Source organism: Lissotriton vulgaris, chromosome 7, assembly GCF_964263255.1.
Source record: "Lissotriton vulgaris chromosome 7, aLisVul1.2, whole genome shotgun sequence".
Lineage (NCBI taxonomy): Eukaryota > Metazoa > Chordata > Amphibia > Caudata > Salamandridae > Lissotriton > Lissotriton vulgaris.
In genome coordinates, this window is record NC_141695.1 from 311,299,944 (window position 1) to 311,317,436 (window position 17,493).

The 17,493-nt window shown below is 44.5% G+C and overlaps 2 protein-coding genes across 2 annotated transcripts in view; one reads left to right on the forward strand and one right to left on the reverse strand.

Annotated features, from left to right (window-relative positions):
- NOSIP (nitric oxide synthase interacting protein) overlaps positions 1 to 17,493 on the reverse strand; it is a 415,999-nt gene that overhangs the window by 355,512 nt on the left and 42,994 nt on the right. The gene's annotated exons all lie outside the window — the stretch shown is intronic.
- The window catches only part of PRRG2 (proline rich and Gla domain 2), a 231,254-nt gene that overhangs the window by 166,966 nt on the left and 46,795 nt on the right, over positions 1 to 17,493 (forward strand). Inside the window, exons 5-6 of the mRNA XM_086930125.1 lie at positions 711 to 759; positions 5,297 to 5,426. Of these exons, the coding sequence (XP_086786251.1) occupies positions 711 to 759; positions 5,297 to 5,426 (179 nt within the window). The remainder of the gene's footprint in view (positions 1 to 710; positions 760 to 5,296; positions 5,427 to 17,493) is intronic.

Genomic DNA, 17,493 nt, shown 5'->3' on the forward strand with positions numbered 1-17,493 from the left:
TATAAAGCAGCACTTATTCTTTGAATGAACAGCATCACAAGCAGCTTCATGCTCTGCTTATCTAGCATGAGGTTGTCGCTCAGACTTTAGCCCCACCTTTTAGTACTTTAGAAGTATTTATTAGAATTCAGTTAAGGAAACTGTAGAATCTGATGCTGCTGCCCTAAATTGTATAGCAAGCAACCAATAGACACTAAGGAAGCATTTTGAGGCTACCCTAAATGTGAGCTTTCATTTCACCTTGTCCCCCGTTTTCTAGAAACATCTGTTTAAACTGCATGTGGATCTTTTTCCCCAGTTTAAAGTAAAAAGAAGATGGAGCTGATGGGACTAGTGCCAATGCGGGTGCTACCTTGGGGTGACTTGTCTCTGGCATGTGCCCTATTATTGTGCCCCAAATGTAATGCTATTTGAACGCTTTTCAGCAATTTAAGTCTGCTTTGGTTTCATTTACTTTGAGCACCCCAGTAATAGAACTGGCATCAGCAGTTTTAAAGGGAACTTTAAATGTGGTAAGATTTTTAATTGTTTTCAACTGTAAATGTATTTCCATTTTTTATTGTTTATATAATTGTATATGTGGATATGTGCTGATACTAAACTTGACCATATGTGATCCAAGTTGCCCACTATATAAATATGTAATTTGGAAAGACAGTATTATTTTCTGACTAGTTATATATGTATAATTTTCTTTTCACCCCTCACAGAAGCAGTTCTGGGATAAATACCCTCACAATGGAAAAGGTGGCGATTCTGGTGAGTGCCTGAAAAGGCCATGGTTTATAATCCGTATTTTATGAATATTGGTGTAACACAGGTCCGATAATGTGCGGGAACAGATTGTTTTTCTGCTTCTAGAAATCTTTATTGGAAGGTGACAGGAGACAGTGGATTTCCTTCCTGAAGATATTGAAATATGGCTCCGGGTATCCACCATAGGTAGATAATTGAGGCACTAGTTGCCTGCTCAGACGGGAATCCTATCGCTCACCCCCCACGGCAGAGGGCTTTCGCAACTGGATTGCCGAGGCATTGGATATAGTTGCTTCATTCAAAGATAGTCATTAAAAGAGCTAAACCCTCGTCTCAATGGTTCTCACAAAAAATTTGTGGCTGTTAGGCGCCTATGCCGTAGTCAAGAACGGAAATGGCGGGCGGACCCCTGCCCTCGGGAAAAGGCTAAGCAGAAATCTCTCCTGCGGGACTATAAACACGCCAACTTCCAGGCCAAATCTTGTTTCCTCACCAACAAGACAGTGTTGGCAGACAACTCCTCCACCATTCTGTTCAAAGTCCTAAAGGGGATTGCTGAGCCCCTGGGGACACAGCTGCTGAACCCTTTCTAAGATTTTTGTAACAAGATAGCACTCTATTTCCAGGAGAAAGTCCTTAAGATCTTCCAAGAGCTCACTCCGACTGCAGAGGATGAACCTATCACAGAGGTAGTCATAAGCGAACAAGCAGACCCACCAATGGTGGAGCTACCCAGGTCCCGAGGAAACCTGCCCTGTCCTCTTATCACAGCCCTATGCGCCAAGGAACTTTTCTTTGGCCCCAAGTCCGGTGCACCCTCTCATCCTTGCATGTTGTCCACACTCAGCCTTGCTCCCAACCTTATTGCTAACTTCCTATGCAGGGTCTTTAATAATGCACTCCTGTCGGGGCACCATCCTGAATCTATTAGGAAGCTATTGTCTCACCTCTACTTAAAAGAACACGACGACGATCCCTCAGAGCTGAAGAACGTTCGACCTATTTCCCTTCTCCCTGCCCCAGCCAAAATCTTGGAAAATTAATCAATGCTGAGCTGATGAAACATTTGGGAATCCCATGAAATCCTGGACCGCTCCCAGCACTGAATCCTGGGCCGGTCAGAGCACTGAATCTGCCTTGGTAGCGGCATCTGACTGTATCCGTATGCAGGTCGACCTAAGCGGATCTGCAGTGCTGATTTTGCTTGACCTTTCAGCAGTATTCAATAGCATCTCCCCAGTACGCTTGACCCAGCAACTGCAGGAAGCAGGAGTCTGGCAGGAGGGCCCTGCAGCTTCTCCACTTCTTTATCACCTGTAAATCCCACACTGTCTGTTGTGGACGCTTTACAGCAAAGGGCTTTGGCCTTTCTTGTGGTGTCCCTCAGGTTTCTTCGCTCAGCCCCACTCTGTTTAACCTTTATGTGACCCCCCTGGCTAAACTGGTGAGAGCATTCGGGTTCCATGTGCTCTCCTACGCGGATGACACACAAATCATTGCCTCCATGTCCAATGACCTTACACCGGTTGCCTAAAAGTTCAATCTCTGTATGATCAGTATCATACACTGGATGAAGGACAATTCATTAAAAACCAATGCAGAGAAAACTGAAGTGCTGGTCTTTGGACCACAAAATTCCATCTGATCCACTGCCTGGTGGCTCGCAGATTGTGGTTCCCTTCCAGTTCCGGTCAATACCGCTAAAACTTTGGGATCCTCTTCGACGTGAACCTGTACTTTGATGCCCAGATGAACTGCACTGTCAGTACCTGCTTTTACATCCTTAAAATCCTGAGGAGAGCACTGCCTTACATCCCGATGAAACTTCACCGGCCCACTATCATCGCACTAGTCACCTCCCGGGTGGACTACTGCAATGCTCTGTACCTCAACATCAGCACAGGCTCCCTGAACAAGCTTCAGGTGGTACAGAACACTGCTGCATGACTGATACTTAACATCCCTAAATATCAGTCAGCCAGGGAAGGAATCCGAGCCCTGCACTGGCTTCCCATCAGGAAGCGCATCTCCTTCAAAGTTGTGATTCTGGTGTACAAGGCTATGCATATTAATGGCTCGTCCTATCTTAATACTAGGTTTCAGTGGTACTCTCCAGGGAGGACCTTGAGATCTTCTTCTCTTAAAAAACTGAAACTGGTCACTCCCAGATTTTGCAGGTCCAAGTGGGGTGGCCGCTCCTTCTCGGTGTCAGCCGCAAAATTCTGGAACTCTGTGCCCCTTCCCATTTCCAAGGCGGACTCGCGTCTTGTCTTTAGGAATCTCTCAAAGACCTGGTTATTGGCCCCCTAGTGGGTTGTTGGTGCTAGCACTTCTCCCTGTTCGCTTAGCGCCTTGACACCATCTGGTATTAGTGCACTTTATAAATACTATCCTAGCCTATGAGGATCCATTCATGTTATGTTACAACCCTTGGAACCTACCCCTTGATGAAACATGTGGTTCGCCCCCTAAGATAGTTAACTAGAATCATGATCTATTGATGAAATGCTGCAAGGATTATCTGATTATTGAACCCTCTCTAGGACAGATGTTGCTATCCTAGCTAGATGTAGTCACCAAGCATAGGTAACAAGAGTCCTACCCTGCTCCTGGATTGATCACACAATTATTTAATCCATTACAGATTTCATTATCTTTGTAACTTTAATAAATTATGTAATGTGATCTGTGGCTGGTGGTCATGTGATTTGCCACTGGTGAGGGTGTCATGGGTCACATGATCTTTCTATGTGAATTACATTTGATGGATCCCTAAGAAAACTGTCAAGGATCCCTTTGAGGGTAATGTTGGAATCGTGGTTCATCACTTGATCTCAAAGCCCTTCCAGAGGAATGTTGGATTCACCTGAATCATCCCTGGTGAAGATAACTGCATAATGCCATAAATCTCTGGTGACAGTTTAAAGGATCTTTTCATCCTGTGTAGGTTTAAGCGTTGCGTGATCTTGCCGGGGGAAGGCCAGATTCGTCTAGGTCACGCCTAGCGAGTATGTCACGATTTGTGCGATATGCCAGAGCAAGTTTAGGACAAATCATCTGACTAATGGCCAGTGAATGTGTTAAAGATCTTGTGATCATTCCAGGGAAAGAAAAGAATAATGGGATCCATCCAAATGAAGGTGTTGAGGATCATGCGATCCTTTCAAAGGAAGGTAAAAATTATCTGATTGATCCTTAGTAAAGGTGCCAATAATTGTCTAATCCTCCCAGGGGGAAGGTTAAAATCGTGCAATTTATCCCCAGTGAAGGTGACCAGGATCATTTGATCAATCCTGGATTTATTAACAAAGATTTTGTGGCACACCAGTTTAGTTTGACTACTCAATTTACCATAGTGTGTGGGAAAGTGCAGATATAGAGGATGTTTAACATCGAGGGAGCCCCAATTGCTTACGTTAGGTCCTTTTGCCACCTTGGGGTTTTATCCTCAAGTAGTGGTTTTGGGCCCAGCATGTCCTAAGCACTAAGCTGAAATTGAGAAACATGTGTGAGGGCATGTTTAAATTCTCAAAAGATTGGCAGTCAACCACTTATGGTAATCGTCATAATCTATAAAGCAAGAGGCTTAACAACTGCTACTTTTGGGGGAGGCATGTGGGGCTATGCGCAGACACAACCCCTGCATCGCTTTGTGTTAACCAGATTACAATTGGGAGTAGCTCACCACATTTTCCCCTTCCCTGAAATGAAAAAGCATCCACCTGCCATTATACCCTGTGCTTGTGATGGCGTGTCAGTCCGAAGCACACAGCACTCAATTTTATTCTGCTGCTTTTTCGAGGGTTTGAGGGAATGGTATTTAAAATCACTTTTCCTTGGGAGGATTTCAGGGACTATTTAGATGCTTTAAAACTCATATTTGCAGTATTAACCCTCCAGATTGCGTCAGGATTGCACTTCACATATGGGGCGCTATACATTCCAGGAAAAGTATTGGTTATTAAGGTTTTATTACTGTTTTGATATTGCTGTGTATTTACTGATGATGTGCAATTGGTGTATGGGGCGCTGTACATCGGTGGACATTTCTGTACTATAATGTATTGTACTCTGGTTGTTTTTAAGGTTTTATCACGATTTTAATATGGTTATGTACTCATGGATGATTAGTGATGTGTGTACTTTTATGGCCTTTTCTTGGGCGAATAAAGATTTAAAAGAAAGAAGACTACTCCACTACATGGACGTTGGCCTCCTCACACAATATATTTTCATACTAGGACACAGATTCTGGGAACTATAGCAGTCACAGGACTGGACATCCAACCTTAATGGTTTCTTTTTCCATGTGAGATGTGGGATCCTCTATTGTCCACACTCCTTCTGCAGATTCCAAGTGTTTTTATTCTTGGTTTATATTCATATTAAATTATCATAACTGTCTCTGTCATCTCTCTCTTCATATATAGATAATATATAATAAATACTGAAGTAAGTCAAAATAGGGGGAGGTATAGTCAGCTGTGTTGAGCCTCCCAGCGTATCACTTCTGTTACATTTTGCTCTGTGTTTCTTGCAGCCAGTGTGAGGAACATTGATGTGGCGGCGCTAGTCGCGGGGCTGACCGGAGCCATCCTGGGGCTAATCATGATAGCTGTGGTGGCGATGTATTGCATGAAGTACAGAGCCAAGGAGCGCCGACGCAGCAGGTAGGAGCCTCTAGAGCAGCATGCGTCTTACCGTTTAAAGGTGGAGTAGCTTTCCTAAGATGACTGGTTAGCATTGATGGATAAGAGCGCTGTAATGTCAGTCTGATTGAATCTCTTGGGTGACATGCTTTGCTTTAAATATGGCAACTGAGAGAAGAGTGCAGACCAGCTGGGAATTCCTCTGATGAAGAGGCGCAAGTAAAAACTCAAGAAGATATTTATTTGGTTAAGTTTGATATGGTACATTTTGACCATGTGATCTCATACCAAGAGCCTGTGGTGCAAGGCAAAGGTGTTTTTGTTACTTTAGATCAGTGAAAGTTGCCCACACCCCCTTTTTTCGTACCCAAGGAACTCAAACTACACTAGTACTGTTTGATATTATAAAGCTGCCCTACTCAACAGCCCTGCCTGTATGGTATGGTTATGCTACATCATATATCCCACATTTGGGATCAACTAATTGCTATACAGTGTTTTATCATTTTCATTTAAGACGTAAATATATAAGCCTACAGGTTGATCGTGTTTGAGAAAAAGCTGACCGCGCCCTTCCAGTTCTCCCCTCTTACATTCCATTCTGTATGTTTTTGTCTTTTGATCCAGCCTTTACGTGACTCACTTTTCTTAGAGCAAGAAAAAGAAGTTGCGTCAAGAGATTGCTTTGTAAAGAATTTGAAGAAAAAGCAATCGGAGCCCAAACTATCCTTCCAGGGTTTTGACTTCGCTATATGTTTTAATGCTCCTGTACTAAACTTGTGCTGCATGCGGTCTGCATATTTATTCTGCAGTCCACACCCTCCCCACCACTGGAGATTCACTTTAATCCAGGTCCTAGCACCAACTTGATTGTCTCAGTTCCTAAAACAATGTTAGTGGAAGAGAATCGCCAATCAAGTAAACCATGAGCCTATCTAAGTTGTGATCGCGCGTCCATCACTGTTATGAGTAGAAAGCAAAATATTACACACACACACATTGCTGAGCTGTATGTTCTCAATATTTAAGATGACCGATTACTGCACAATCAAGGCCCAAAAACACACAAAGCTCCACATTCGAATATGGCATGAGGACAAACTATTTCCTTCCTTAAGCTGGTCCATCTGTGGTCCAAATGCACACAAACATGGCCTCAATAGGGTAAGCTTTGTCCAGGGTGAGGTTGACTCTTGCCACAATCTCTGTTGTACGTGAGCTTGAACCTTTGATACAGGAGCAATCTTGCAAATTACCTTACTAGGTCAGTTACTACTGTTGAATTGACACGTTTGGCAATGGAGCTGTCTATATGCCTTCCTGAGGACGAGGGGGTGGGGGCTTTTGTGATTAACAATAATGATGATAATAATAACTAGGATTAACAAAAGCGAATCCTGTTCTTAATCAAACATGTCTTTCATAAAACTGAAAAAGATACCCCCGGAATGGGTAGTTATAGGTATTCTATATTTAAAAGGCCATGATAAAGAATGTATGAAATTTATTTTTAAATACATTTGATTAGATTGTTATTAGAATGATACAATTGGTAACTAAGGGCCCAGAGTTGTGACTTGACTTCATCCAAGCACAGGTTGACTAGAAAATCATTACTAATTATTGACTCTCAGAAAAGGTGGCCTCTGAATCTGTCCTATATGTTTATGGTTAGGCCTCATCTAAAACAGAACTGTGAGAGCAGAATTTTGAAAATGCTGCACTCACATTGTGATTGTTGAGAAAAGATGAATCTAAGTTCTGTTCTGAATGAATACGATTTTCCACTGAGAACACCTCGGTTTGCGATTTGTTGAGCGATGCCTACAAGAAGGTGAGTCAGGAATTGTACAGGATGTTTCTCAGTTAACCTCTTAAGCGCTGCTGACAGCCAACGGTCGTCACGAGCGCTACCTCCCCAGTGCTGCGCACGACCATTGGACGTCCATTCAGCACTAGTTCCAATGGACAGCGCAGCACTAGGGAGGGATATTTGCGAAGCAGCTAAGGTGTTAATGTAGAAGACCGACTGATGTAGAAGAACTAGAAGAATATTTATTCGATCAATCACTTGATCATTGCAAAAAGGAATACAGTTTAAAATAATAAAAACTTCTCATAAAACAACAATTTAAAAATACTAGTTAAACATTTGATCCCAAGACCCTTTAGCAGCATACTTAATTATAAACAAATCAGATAACAGTCATAATTCAAAGGTCAGTGTGTTCTTATGTGGGCATAGTCAGATTCAAAAAACAGTTACAATACATCAGCGTCAATACAGACTTCTATAAACCATATCGAGATCATAATCTACTCCCCAGAGCAGATTTGATTATCTTGGATCTCCTCCACCAAGCAAATAACAAATATCTGGAAAAAGCAAAAGCCAAACACCTTGTAGTGTCAGATGAAAATATTCTAAATGCTTCGGCTGGCCTACTACGAGACAGTAGCCTACAAACTGGTACAATCCATTGTCTCCTATGGTCATCATGTGCATGACAATGAAAAAGAAAATGTGTATTGGACTCAGGTGCCGAAAGGCACGCAGGACATAATGAAGTTAAGCCAGTGTTTCTCTAACTTGATCTCCAACTATTAAGGGGCAAAGTCCCATATCTAAATTGGAGAAACAATACTCTAGATTGGGGCGGCTCGATATCATCCAGACATACCTCAAAATCGTAAAAAGCCTTCACATTTAAAAAAGCTGGATGTCAAGGAGCCATGTACATTGCACTCAAGACTAGATCGATCTTGAAATTCCCAGTACCTTTGTTTTAATGTAAGAACCATACTTCTTTTGATCGAGCCAGGATCCTCCCATAGGGAAGCCAGATTTATTCTGAGTAGCCAGTCCCTGATCAAATTTAGCCATTTTATACGCCCTGATTGTTTGTGAAGATCAATCGGCTCTATGAAGGCTTCCTTTATGGGAACTTGTGTATTACTATCCTAGATGCTGATCCAAAAAATCAGGGCTCTAAGGATATCAAAGAGGCCAATCGATCTGAGTCCCAGGTCCAATCTCAATGGAAACAAGGGAGTATTTTTTTGCAGATTCAGAATGGCTCTGATAAATTCAGTTCCACTCCATATAGTGCCGCTCCCAGGCTCTTGGCCCTGTGCAATTCAAGTAGCGGAGAAAAGGGTCTAAACGGGGATGTTCTGGATCTCTTGCCAATCACGCTATCTATATGTTGGAGGCAAATGGTACTCTTTTCAATTTGATAGGACCATGCTAGTTTCTCACTGATACTCAAGATAATCGAACACCTTAACACGCTCTAGGACTTGGGAATCCAACATTAATTTCCCCTTATCCTGTTTAAATGGGTTAAACACCATATACTTGTTTTTCTTACAATTAATCGTCATTCCCTGAGCTCGACAAGCCCTTTTGAAACTACTTCGTAGATTCTGAATTCCCCTTGGGGTTCTAGCCATTAGGAATGTGTCTACCCGCCATTTTAGGAGGATCACAACCACAGTTGAAGAGATCACCTATAATCCCATTATTAAAGAGTGAAAACAGGGTGGGGTTTAAGACACACCCTTGTCTGACACCTTTTTGGATCGGGATCTTTCCTGTTAGGCCACCATCACTGTTCCATCTAACTCTGGCAAAGGTATTAAAATGCAGACGGATCAAGATGTCAACTAAATATGAGGGTAGGCCCATATCTCTCAGAACAGACCACAGGATGGATCGATCAATGGAATCGAAAGCAGTCTTAAAGTCCACGAACACAACATACAGGTGGCCTCTAGCGATGGTAACTTCTTTTGAGACTAGCATCAGAAATCTGAACACCTGATCAGTTGTACTCGTGGACATCCTGAAGCCTGCCTGGAGATCGGAAAGGATGTTATGTTCCTCGATCCATAGATGAATTCTGGCCAGGACAACTTTGCCAAAGATTTTCTGGGAGACATCTATGAGGCTAATTGGCCTATAATTTCCCAGGGACCCCTTATCGTCTTTCTTGTATATTGGGATGATTTTGGCACCTTTCCATGACCCCGGAATCTCACCTCCTCCGATGATGGCATTAAAGACTGAAGTAAGTAAGGGACCCCATATTTCCGGTTCCGCCCCATACATGTCTCCTGGTAGCTTGTCCAAGCCAGGTGCCTTCCCTTTCTTGAGGGTTTTTATAGCCAATATGGTCTCACCCACCGTGATCAGCCTATCGTCCTCCGAGGTCAAACTGTAGGAGAAGTACTTTTAGCTGATCGGCATCTGCTGGCTAGGGAGCCAAAAGATATTGCTACAAGCCAGTCTACATATGGGTTAGTGTGAAGATCTCTGTGTAGGTGAGTAGTAGCTACCACCAGCTGTATTGTGAACCTCCTTATCATTCTTGATGAAAAAGGGGTGGTGGGGGAAAGCAGGCCATGCCCTATTTTATATTTTGAAACTCTGTAGTGTGACAGAGTTCTAAAGAATTGTTCTTCTGCGCATGCAAAGGAAATCTCCTGGACAAAAGTTGGATCTGGCATTGTAAGACTGATTGAGAATGAGAAAAATCTTTGCCGGTTGACAAAATCCAAGTTTTTTTATTTTTACGGACTGTTTCCCTATTGTATGAGAAGCTAATGCAACAAGAAATCTTCTCAGTCCTTCCTCTGGAGTGTGACCAATGTGCAGCGCGGCTCATCTTGCACCAGGCCTGGAAGCTTTAAATAAGGATAAAATGGTACCTAGTCAACTGTGTGATGCATCATAGACTGTCACTTTTTGAGATTGGTATTCTTGCGCCAGGGAAACACAGAGCCACATTGCCACCTTTATATCTCCTCTTTTAGAGGAAAGCAGCTTTAGCAGTAGCAGGGTCTGTTTTTTCCTGTGGTCGTTTTGGGGACTGGGAATCCCTTTGTCATTAACCTTTTTATTATCATTTCTTTCAGTCTGTTCCCTGAGCCTCTGTCACATACCGGTGCTGTCAGCCCCCCAGGGCCTAGAGCAGAATCCTAATGATCTTACTTGCATGGTTTGAGGGGGTATTATAATATCCCTGTAGAGATCAGCAACCCTCCACCAGTGGCATGCCAGCTGTAGCCAGAACGGCGTTCATGAGATACATAGGGCCTTTGCATCTGTCATGGAGCACGTTATTCAGTTTAGCACTGATCCCTGGCGGAGAAAAAAGATGGAAACAGAGACACTAGTCGATTTGATCTCTTGGCTGGAAACTTGGTACAGCTCCTACCTTAATTCCACCGTGCAACTGTTCCCACTGTTGGTCCGATTTTCTTCAGGAAGAAAATGCCATGAGGCACGTTCTGCTAACAACTGGATGAAGATTTGGAAAGCACCCTCCTTTCCCTTCACTTTACCCAGGACTCCGTGTCCTCCGTGTGGGGAAATTGAATAACATCATCTTATTAGTAATGGTTAAAAGGATCTTTCATCAGTGTGTCACTAAGGGGTTTTATTTAATCTATGATGTACCTCTTCCCTGTGTCACAAATGGGTTTTATTTAGTCTATCATGTACCTCTTCTCCCTCTCTGCCCATTTTTAGTCGTCTCTCTAAGGAAAATCAGCAACCTACTGGCTTTTAGGAAGGAGCTGAAGACATGGCTTTTTACCCAGTAAATTTCCTGCTCGCCCTCGCATCTGCCCACGATTTTCTTTCTCTGGTTTTGTCAAAGCGCCCAGACACTCCTCGGAGTAGCCGTGCGCTATAAAAAATCCGTTTTAACATAGCATAACATGAGGTAATATACATCAAATGTCACCTTCGATGGCCTTTTAAGGTTTGATCCACTGATTCAAGTGGACCTAACTGCTCTGGAACTCAAAGCAACTAGAGCAGGATTCCTCTGCCCATGCGGTGGGTGTGTACGATTGAGCAGACCATTTCTGCCTCCTTTTCTTAATTGTAAAAGTAGCGCTTTAACATGCCGCGCAAGGAGTTGATGCGCATTGTGGAGGCCTTTCACAGTCCATAGCAACCTGAGCTTACTCTGATCTTAGAGTCACGGCCTGGCACAATCTGCACTCATCCAGATATCGCAGGAAGTGCATGCACCTCTAGCATCTTGTTGCAGTGTTATAATGCAGTGTTTCTCAGCATGTGTCATTGTCTTGGCGTGATGCTGGTGTGTATGGCAGGTTTGAAGTGTATACAACAAAAAGGAGTTGCCGGACTGTTCCTATGTGTGACTAAGGGAAAATCTAACTGGCGTGACCAAAGGTGTAAGAGTAACACCCTGGGACATCCATTTTGTTGGATGGATTTGCCTCACACACCCAGAAGGGTGTCATGCTTCATCATCGGCGGTTGCTGCTCGTCGGGGAGGCGGTGCAATCCCCGACGGGCTCACCTCAAAGAGGGGCTCTTTGGCGGAGATCTTTTTTCAACAGCCTTATGGTGAGGTGTGGGTGTGTGGGCAGGATGGTGTGTGGTAGTGGAAAGGGATGTTAAAATGTAGCTAAGGGTACCGGAATTAACTTTATTCTGGGGGTCCCCTGGCTGCAATTAAAAACAGGGGGCTAGCTCACTAGGTGTCAACGAGTAAGGTCAGGTGACCCTAGATGGGGCTAGGGGTGAAGATGGTCGACATGTTCGATTCTAATGAATACAAAGGACTATGAGTCAGAATGCAACAGACAACTGGGTAACCGTAAATATTACACCCCCATCACTAACGATCCAACCCAGCGCTTGCAAACTACCATCACGAGCCTGGTTACAAGTGCCGAGTGTGACCAATGGATCACGAGGAAAGAGGCAGACTTCTTGATCAAAAAGGACCCAAGGGTCCCTTACTTTTACATCTTGCCCAAGATCCACAAAGCAACCAGACCGGTACCAGGGAGACCAATTGTTTCAGGGATAGACTCCGTCTTGGAGCCCCTCTCACAATTTTGTGATCCCTTCCTGCAACCCCTGGTGAAAAGCATCCCATCTTACATCCAGGACACCACGGATGTATTACGCATTCTGGACACCATCCAGAACGCTGAGGAGATTGATCTCTTGATTACCCTAGATGTTGAGGCCCTCTACACGAACATTCCTCAGAGGGCCACTCTAGAGGTAATTGAGGAGAGACTAGGCCTGGAAAGGTGGAACTCCAATACTCCACAGACTTTCATCATGGAATGTGCCACCCTAGCGCTGACAGAAAACTACTTTGAATTTAAGGGCAAATACTACCATCAGACCCAAGGCACCTCTATGGGCAGTACATTTGCTCCTTCGGTAGCTTGTCTGTATATGGCTAAGTTTGAAAGCTCTCACATACATCATGAGGCCAATCCTTTCCGTGACAACATCAAAATGTGGAAACGCTTCATTGATGACATCCTGATCCTGTGGAAAGGCCCCACAACCTCACATGAAGCTTTCCTAGAGTGGATCAATACACTAAACCCCCATCTAAACTTCACCATGACCTCCTCACCCAAGGAGATCCCCTTTCTGGATCTAACGATAAGACTAGACGAGGGGTCAATAAGCACGACCATGTATCGTAAACCCACCGACCGCAACAGTCTTTTACACTACAAAAGCCACCATCCAAAGGCCTTACGCACCAACTTGCCTTTTGGGCAATTTTTGCGGATAAGACGCAATTGCAGCGATGTACATGATTACAAAAAGGAATCCACGATCCTGTCTAGGAACCTTCTCGACAGGGGATATCCGAGAAGCGAGGTCCTGAAAGCCAAGAAACGGGCAAGGAATAACAACCGTGAGGCACTACTAGAGCGCCAGGAAAGAGTTCCCGCAGAGAACCAACCCATCACGTGTGTGACCACATTTACCCCCCTATCTAACCAGATCAGGAACACGATCAGACACCACTGGGGAATATTGAACACAGGTGACATGACCCTGGAAGAACCCAGGTTCGCCTTCAAGAGGTCACAGAATTTAAAGGATATCCTAATCAGTACCCGACCTAAGAAAGCCAGAAAGGAAACCCAACAAACACTGTGGCATCTACCTCCGGTCACGGGCCACTATCCCTGTGGCATGTGTGGAGTCTGCCGATACACCATGACAGTTAAAACAATACAGCTCTCTGAGACCTTCACATGGGAGATCAGGCACCACACCAACTGTAACACCTCACACTGTATATACCTTCTCACGTGCCCTTGTGGCTTACAATATATCGGGATGACAACCCGTCCCATCAAAACCCGAATTATTGAACATCGCAGCAACTTTCGCTGCAAGAAGACTCACACAAAAATGTGTAAACATTATGTAGACCACGGCCATGACAAAGATTCTGTGAAGTGGGTAGTACTTGAGTCCAGCCCCAACTGCCCGAAAAATGCTCTCTTTCAGAAAGAACAGAGATGGGTCCATCGTTTATCTTCTGATAAACAAGGTCTCAATGAAGACATCCCGTGGCACTCTCTCTGAGCCATCCATTCCTAATTAAGATACTGTTGCCACCATTTCTATGCAGCCTTCTAACAACCATGAGGCTATATACTGAATCTATAATAAAAACCTCCCCCCGCTGGTAACACATCCCTTAGTGAACTACACACACACTCCACGTGGTGCACTTACCATTGTGGTACCACTGCCACACTAATCACCAGTCATTCAGCCACTCCGCAACAATGTGCAACCCCTATGACAAATGTACATGGGTCGCTGTTTTCTAGTCATACATGTAACAGGCGATGCAGCCCGCCCCTTTCTTTACTCAGGACAGCATATGAGCCATTAGCGCCTAACCACTAAAGCGACTACATTGCTTACACATGACTGTACACCAGGTCATTTAAATCATGCTTAGCTTTGATTATACTCATGGCTTTAGACACAGTTGCACCAGTCAAACTTGGCCGCCGCCATACTAGTCGATATCGCGCTAAATAGATGGCTAATGTCCCACTGCAAATACCGCTGCAGCGGTTTTAAAATGGGTCAAACCAGAATTCGATGAGACTAAATCATCTGATTATAAGATACTCAAGGAGCGCTTTTTAAATAACCAAGCATCCCGGGAATTGCCAAAACACTAGTCCAAGATGGCCGCTCCGCGACTGACTGAAGTCACGTGACACGCCTAATAGGCGGAGGCGCGCGATTCATGCCGATTTGTTGCGGTTTTTGAAATGGGTCAAACCAGAATTCGCTGAGACCAAAAGCATCTGATTATCAGATATTCGAGGCACTTGTTCGTAGTTCCACGGAACGCATTTTAAATAACCAAGCATCCCTGGTATTGCCATAACACTAGTCCAAGATGGCCGCTCCGAGATCGACTGAAGTCACGTGACACGCCTAAAAGGCGGAGACGCGCGATTCATGCCGATTTGTTGTTGCCGGTTTAAATACCCTGACCGCCGAGCTCACATATCTACTCGAGCTCGGCGGAGAAGGGTAGGTCAAGAAGCCAGGACACAAGAGATTGGAGGGGAGTGCTGTAGCGACCTACCATGGAGTTAAGGATAGGAGTCCCTTGTTGTTTTAGACATTACCTACCTACCTACCTGCTGATAACCGGTTGGCGGTCTGTTTATCCTCTGCCTTAGTTTTGACCCAGGAACTCATCCTTGATGTCTAATCCCGCCGACCCCTCTGGTGGCTGTTAGTTCTTAACTTAGAGGTGAGTTGGTGATATGCGCCTGTCAAACCTGTGGTTACTTTAGAACTATTGTGTGTGAGTTAGTGTTCACTTTACCACCTGATTTTACCAATGGTGTCCCTCACTCTACATCTTGACAATGCCTGCACAAGGTATGAACCCAGGTGCACACTGGAGCCTGGATAGCTGTTGTATATTTTATTTTAATATAATTTTTAACCTTTTTACCTCCACAACCCCACAACAATCCACCTCCCCAGCTCAGTGATTGTTGTGTGTGCCCCACCTTACTCAATATGCACATACAACCTTTAAGGCATGCTATGACTGGTGCTTTGAGCACATGTACACCAACAGCATGCCACACTATTCACAGTTCCTTTCCATGACGTGACCTGTCTGCATATTGCAAACTGTTTTTAACCCTTGTTGTTTATCTCTTCCCTATGTTTAGGCATAGGACAAACCCCACAGAGGTATTACACACACCACTTCACACATGACACCAGCATGTTGTTGGTCACCTTTTTATAGGTCCTGATGAATCGCGGGTAACTTTTACCCATTGCGAGAAACATGTCGACCATCTTCACCCCTAGCCCCATCTAGGGTCACCTGACCTTACTCGTTGACACCTAGTGAGCTAGCCCCCTGTTTTTAATTGAAGCCAGGGGACCCCCAGAATAAAGTTAATTCCGGTACCCTTAGCTACATTTTAACATCCCTTTCCACTACCACACACCATCCTGCCCACACACCCACACCTCACCATAAGGCTGTTGGAAAAAAGATCTCCGCCAAAGAGCCCCTCTTTGAGGTGAGCCCGTCGGGGATTGCACCGCCTCCCCGACGAGGAGCAACCGCCGATGATGAAGCATGACACCCTTCTGGGTGTGTGAGGCAAATCCATCCAACAAAATGGATGCCCCAGGGTGTTACTCTTACACCTTTGGTCACGCCAGTTAGATTTTCCCTTAGTCACACATAGGAACAGTCCGGCAACTCCTTTTTGTTGTATTCTCAGATACGGGCACACGCTGTGACTGGACCTTCCACCAACCTGAGTGGTACTTAGTGTCCATTGATCAAACGATCACCTCTCCTCCCTCTTTTTGACAAAAAAAAGGTTTGAAGTGTAGAAAGATAATGCAATTGTGTCGCTCTGTTGGTACCATCAGGGCTGTGTGCTAGTGGCTGCAGTATCTTACCTTTTTCCCTGTAAGGCAAAATGTTAGTGCTTGTGAATGATAGTGAGTGAGAGTCTGTGTGTACAGCATTCAGCCCTGGTGTGGCCCGTGTAACACTCCCTCAGCGGCACGTCCCCTTCTGCCATACCCCAGTCTGTCCTACAGATCCGGTTGATTAATAGGGATATCTCACCACTGCAGGGTGGTTGGGGTTTAGGAACACGTCCAGTGCAATCCTGCACTTTCCTTTCCAGGGCTGAGCGGTACTGGGGGCCCAAAGGCCATTTACTAAGCCACGCCTTTGTCTGGGTTGTAAGCTAGCTTTACGCTGCATGTTTCCAAAGAGTAATTGTTATATGGACTGTCTTTGGGCAGGAGACTTCCCCAAGGGTTCATGTGGCTTTTTTCAAACTCTGACGTCACAGCGGAACAATAGAAACCCTTTAAAGTTCATAAGATGTCTTCAGCTTGGCAGTACGGTAGATGAAGCAGTGGAGGAACCAGCACAGCAGCTGGTTCTTGCGGTCTGTGGATTGTTTGTTTGCTTACCTTCCTTGAATGATCGCTTGGACCAGGAAGCAGCCTCTTCCATGGAATGTGGTGCCCAGGGTTCTGTCGTCATGCAGACAATGCTCTAAAGAACAACATGGCACTTTATAGCTTTTCTCCAGTGGTGAAAACAAACACCTTACTATTCACGAAAAAATGCAAATGCATTCTTAAGGAGTTGGAAAACCCCTCTCTCCAATTATGGCAACAAGGGCAATTCTGGAGGCTTCCAGATTGATGTAGATGAAAACTTGTTTTTTGCAGTTTCAGGGTCTATCTACCTCTCAGCACTGTACAACATTCAGACGGGAGGACAAGTATCGGACACTGATGTTGGTGCTCAGTTGACAAAAGCTATTTGAGCTGCTTGTGAAACTAAAATAAAATTGTGTTTTTTCTTTCGCTCAAAGAATCTAAAATTGGTTTCGAGCTATGCGGACAGCACCTGTAAATATTTAATGTTAAAGATTGATTAAAAGTTGACTCCGAAGGCAGGGAGTGTGGAACTGGTGATCGCCCTAATAGCATTCCGTGCCCATAGTGGGAAGGGAATTCCGAGTGGGTGTTACTTTCGTAATCTAATGATTCCAACTCAAAAGGCGTTACAACTTCCGACATGCAATAAATACAGCAGCACACATCAGCGTTGACATTGAAAAACTGAAGTACAAACCACTGTCAGAACCACCTTGCTTCAAATGTTTCCAGATTGCCTGCAGGTATTCATGGGTTATGGAAGGCTGGGGGCTTGAAAGACAACACAATCAGGTAACAGGA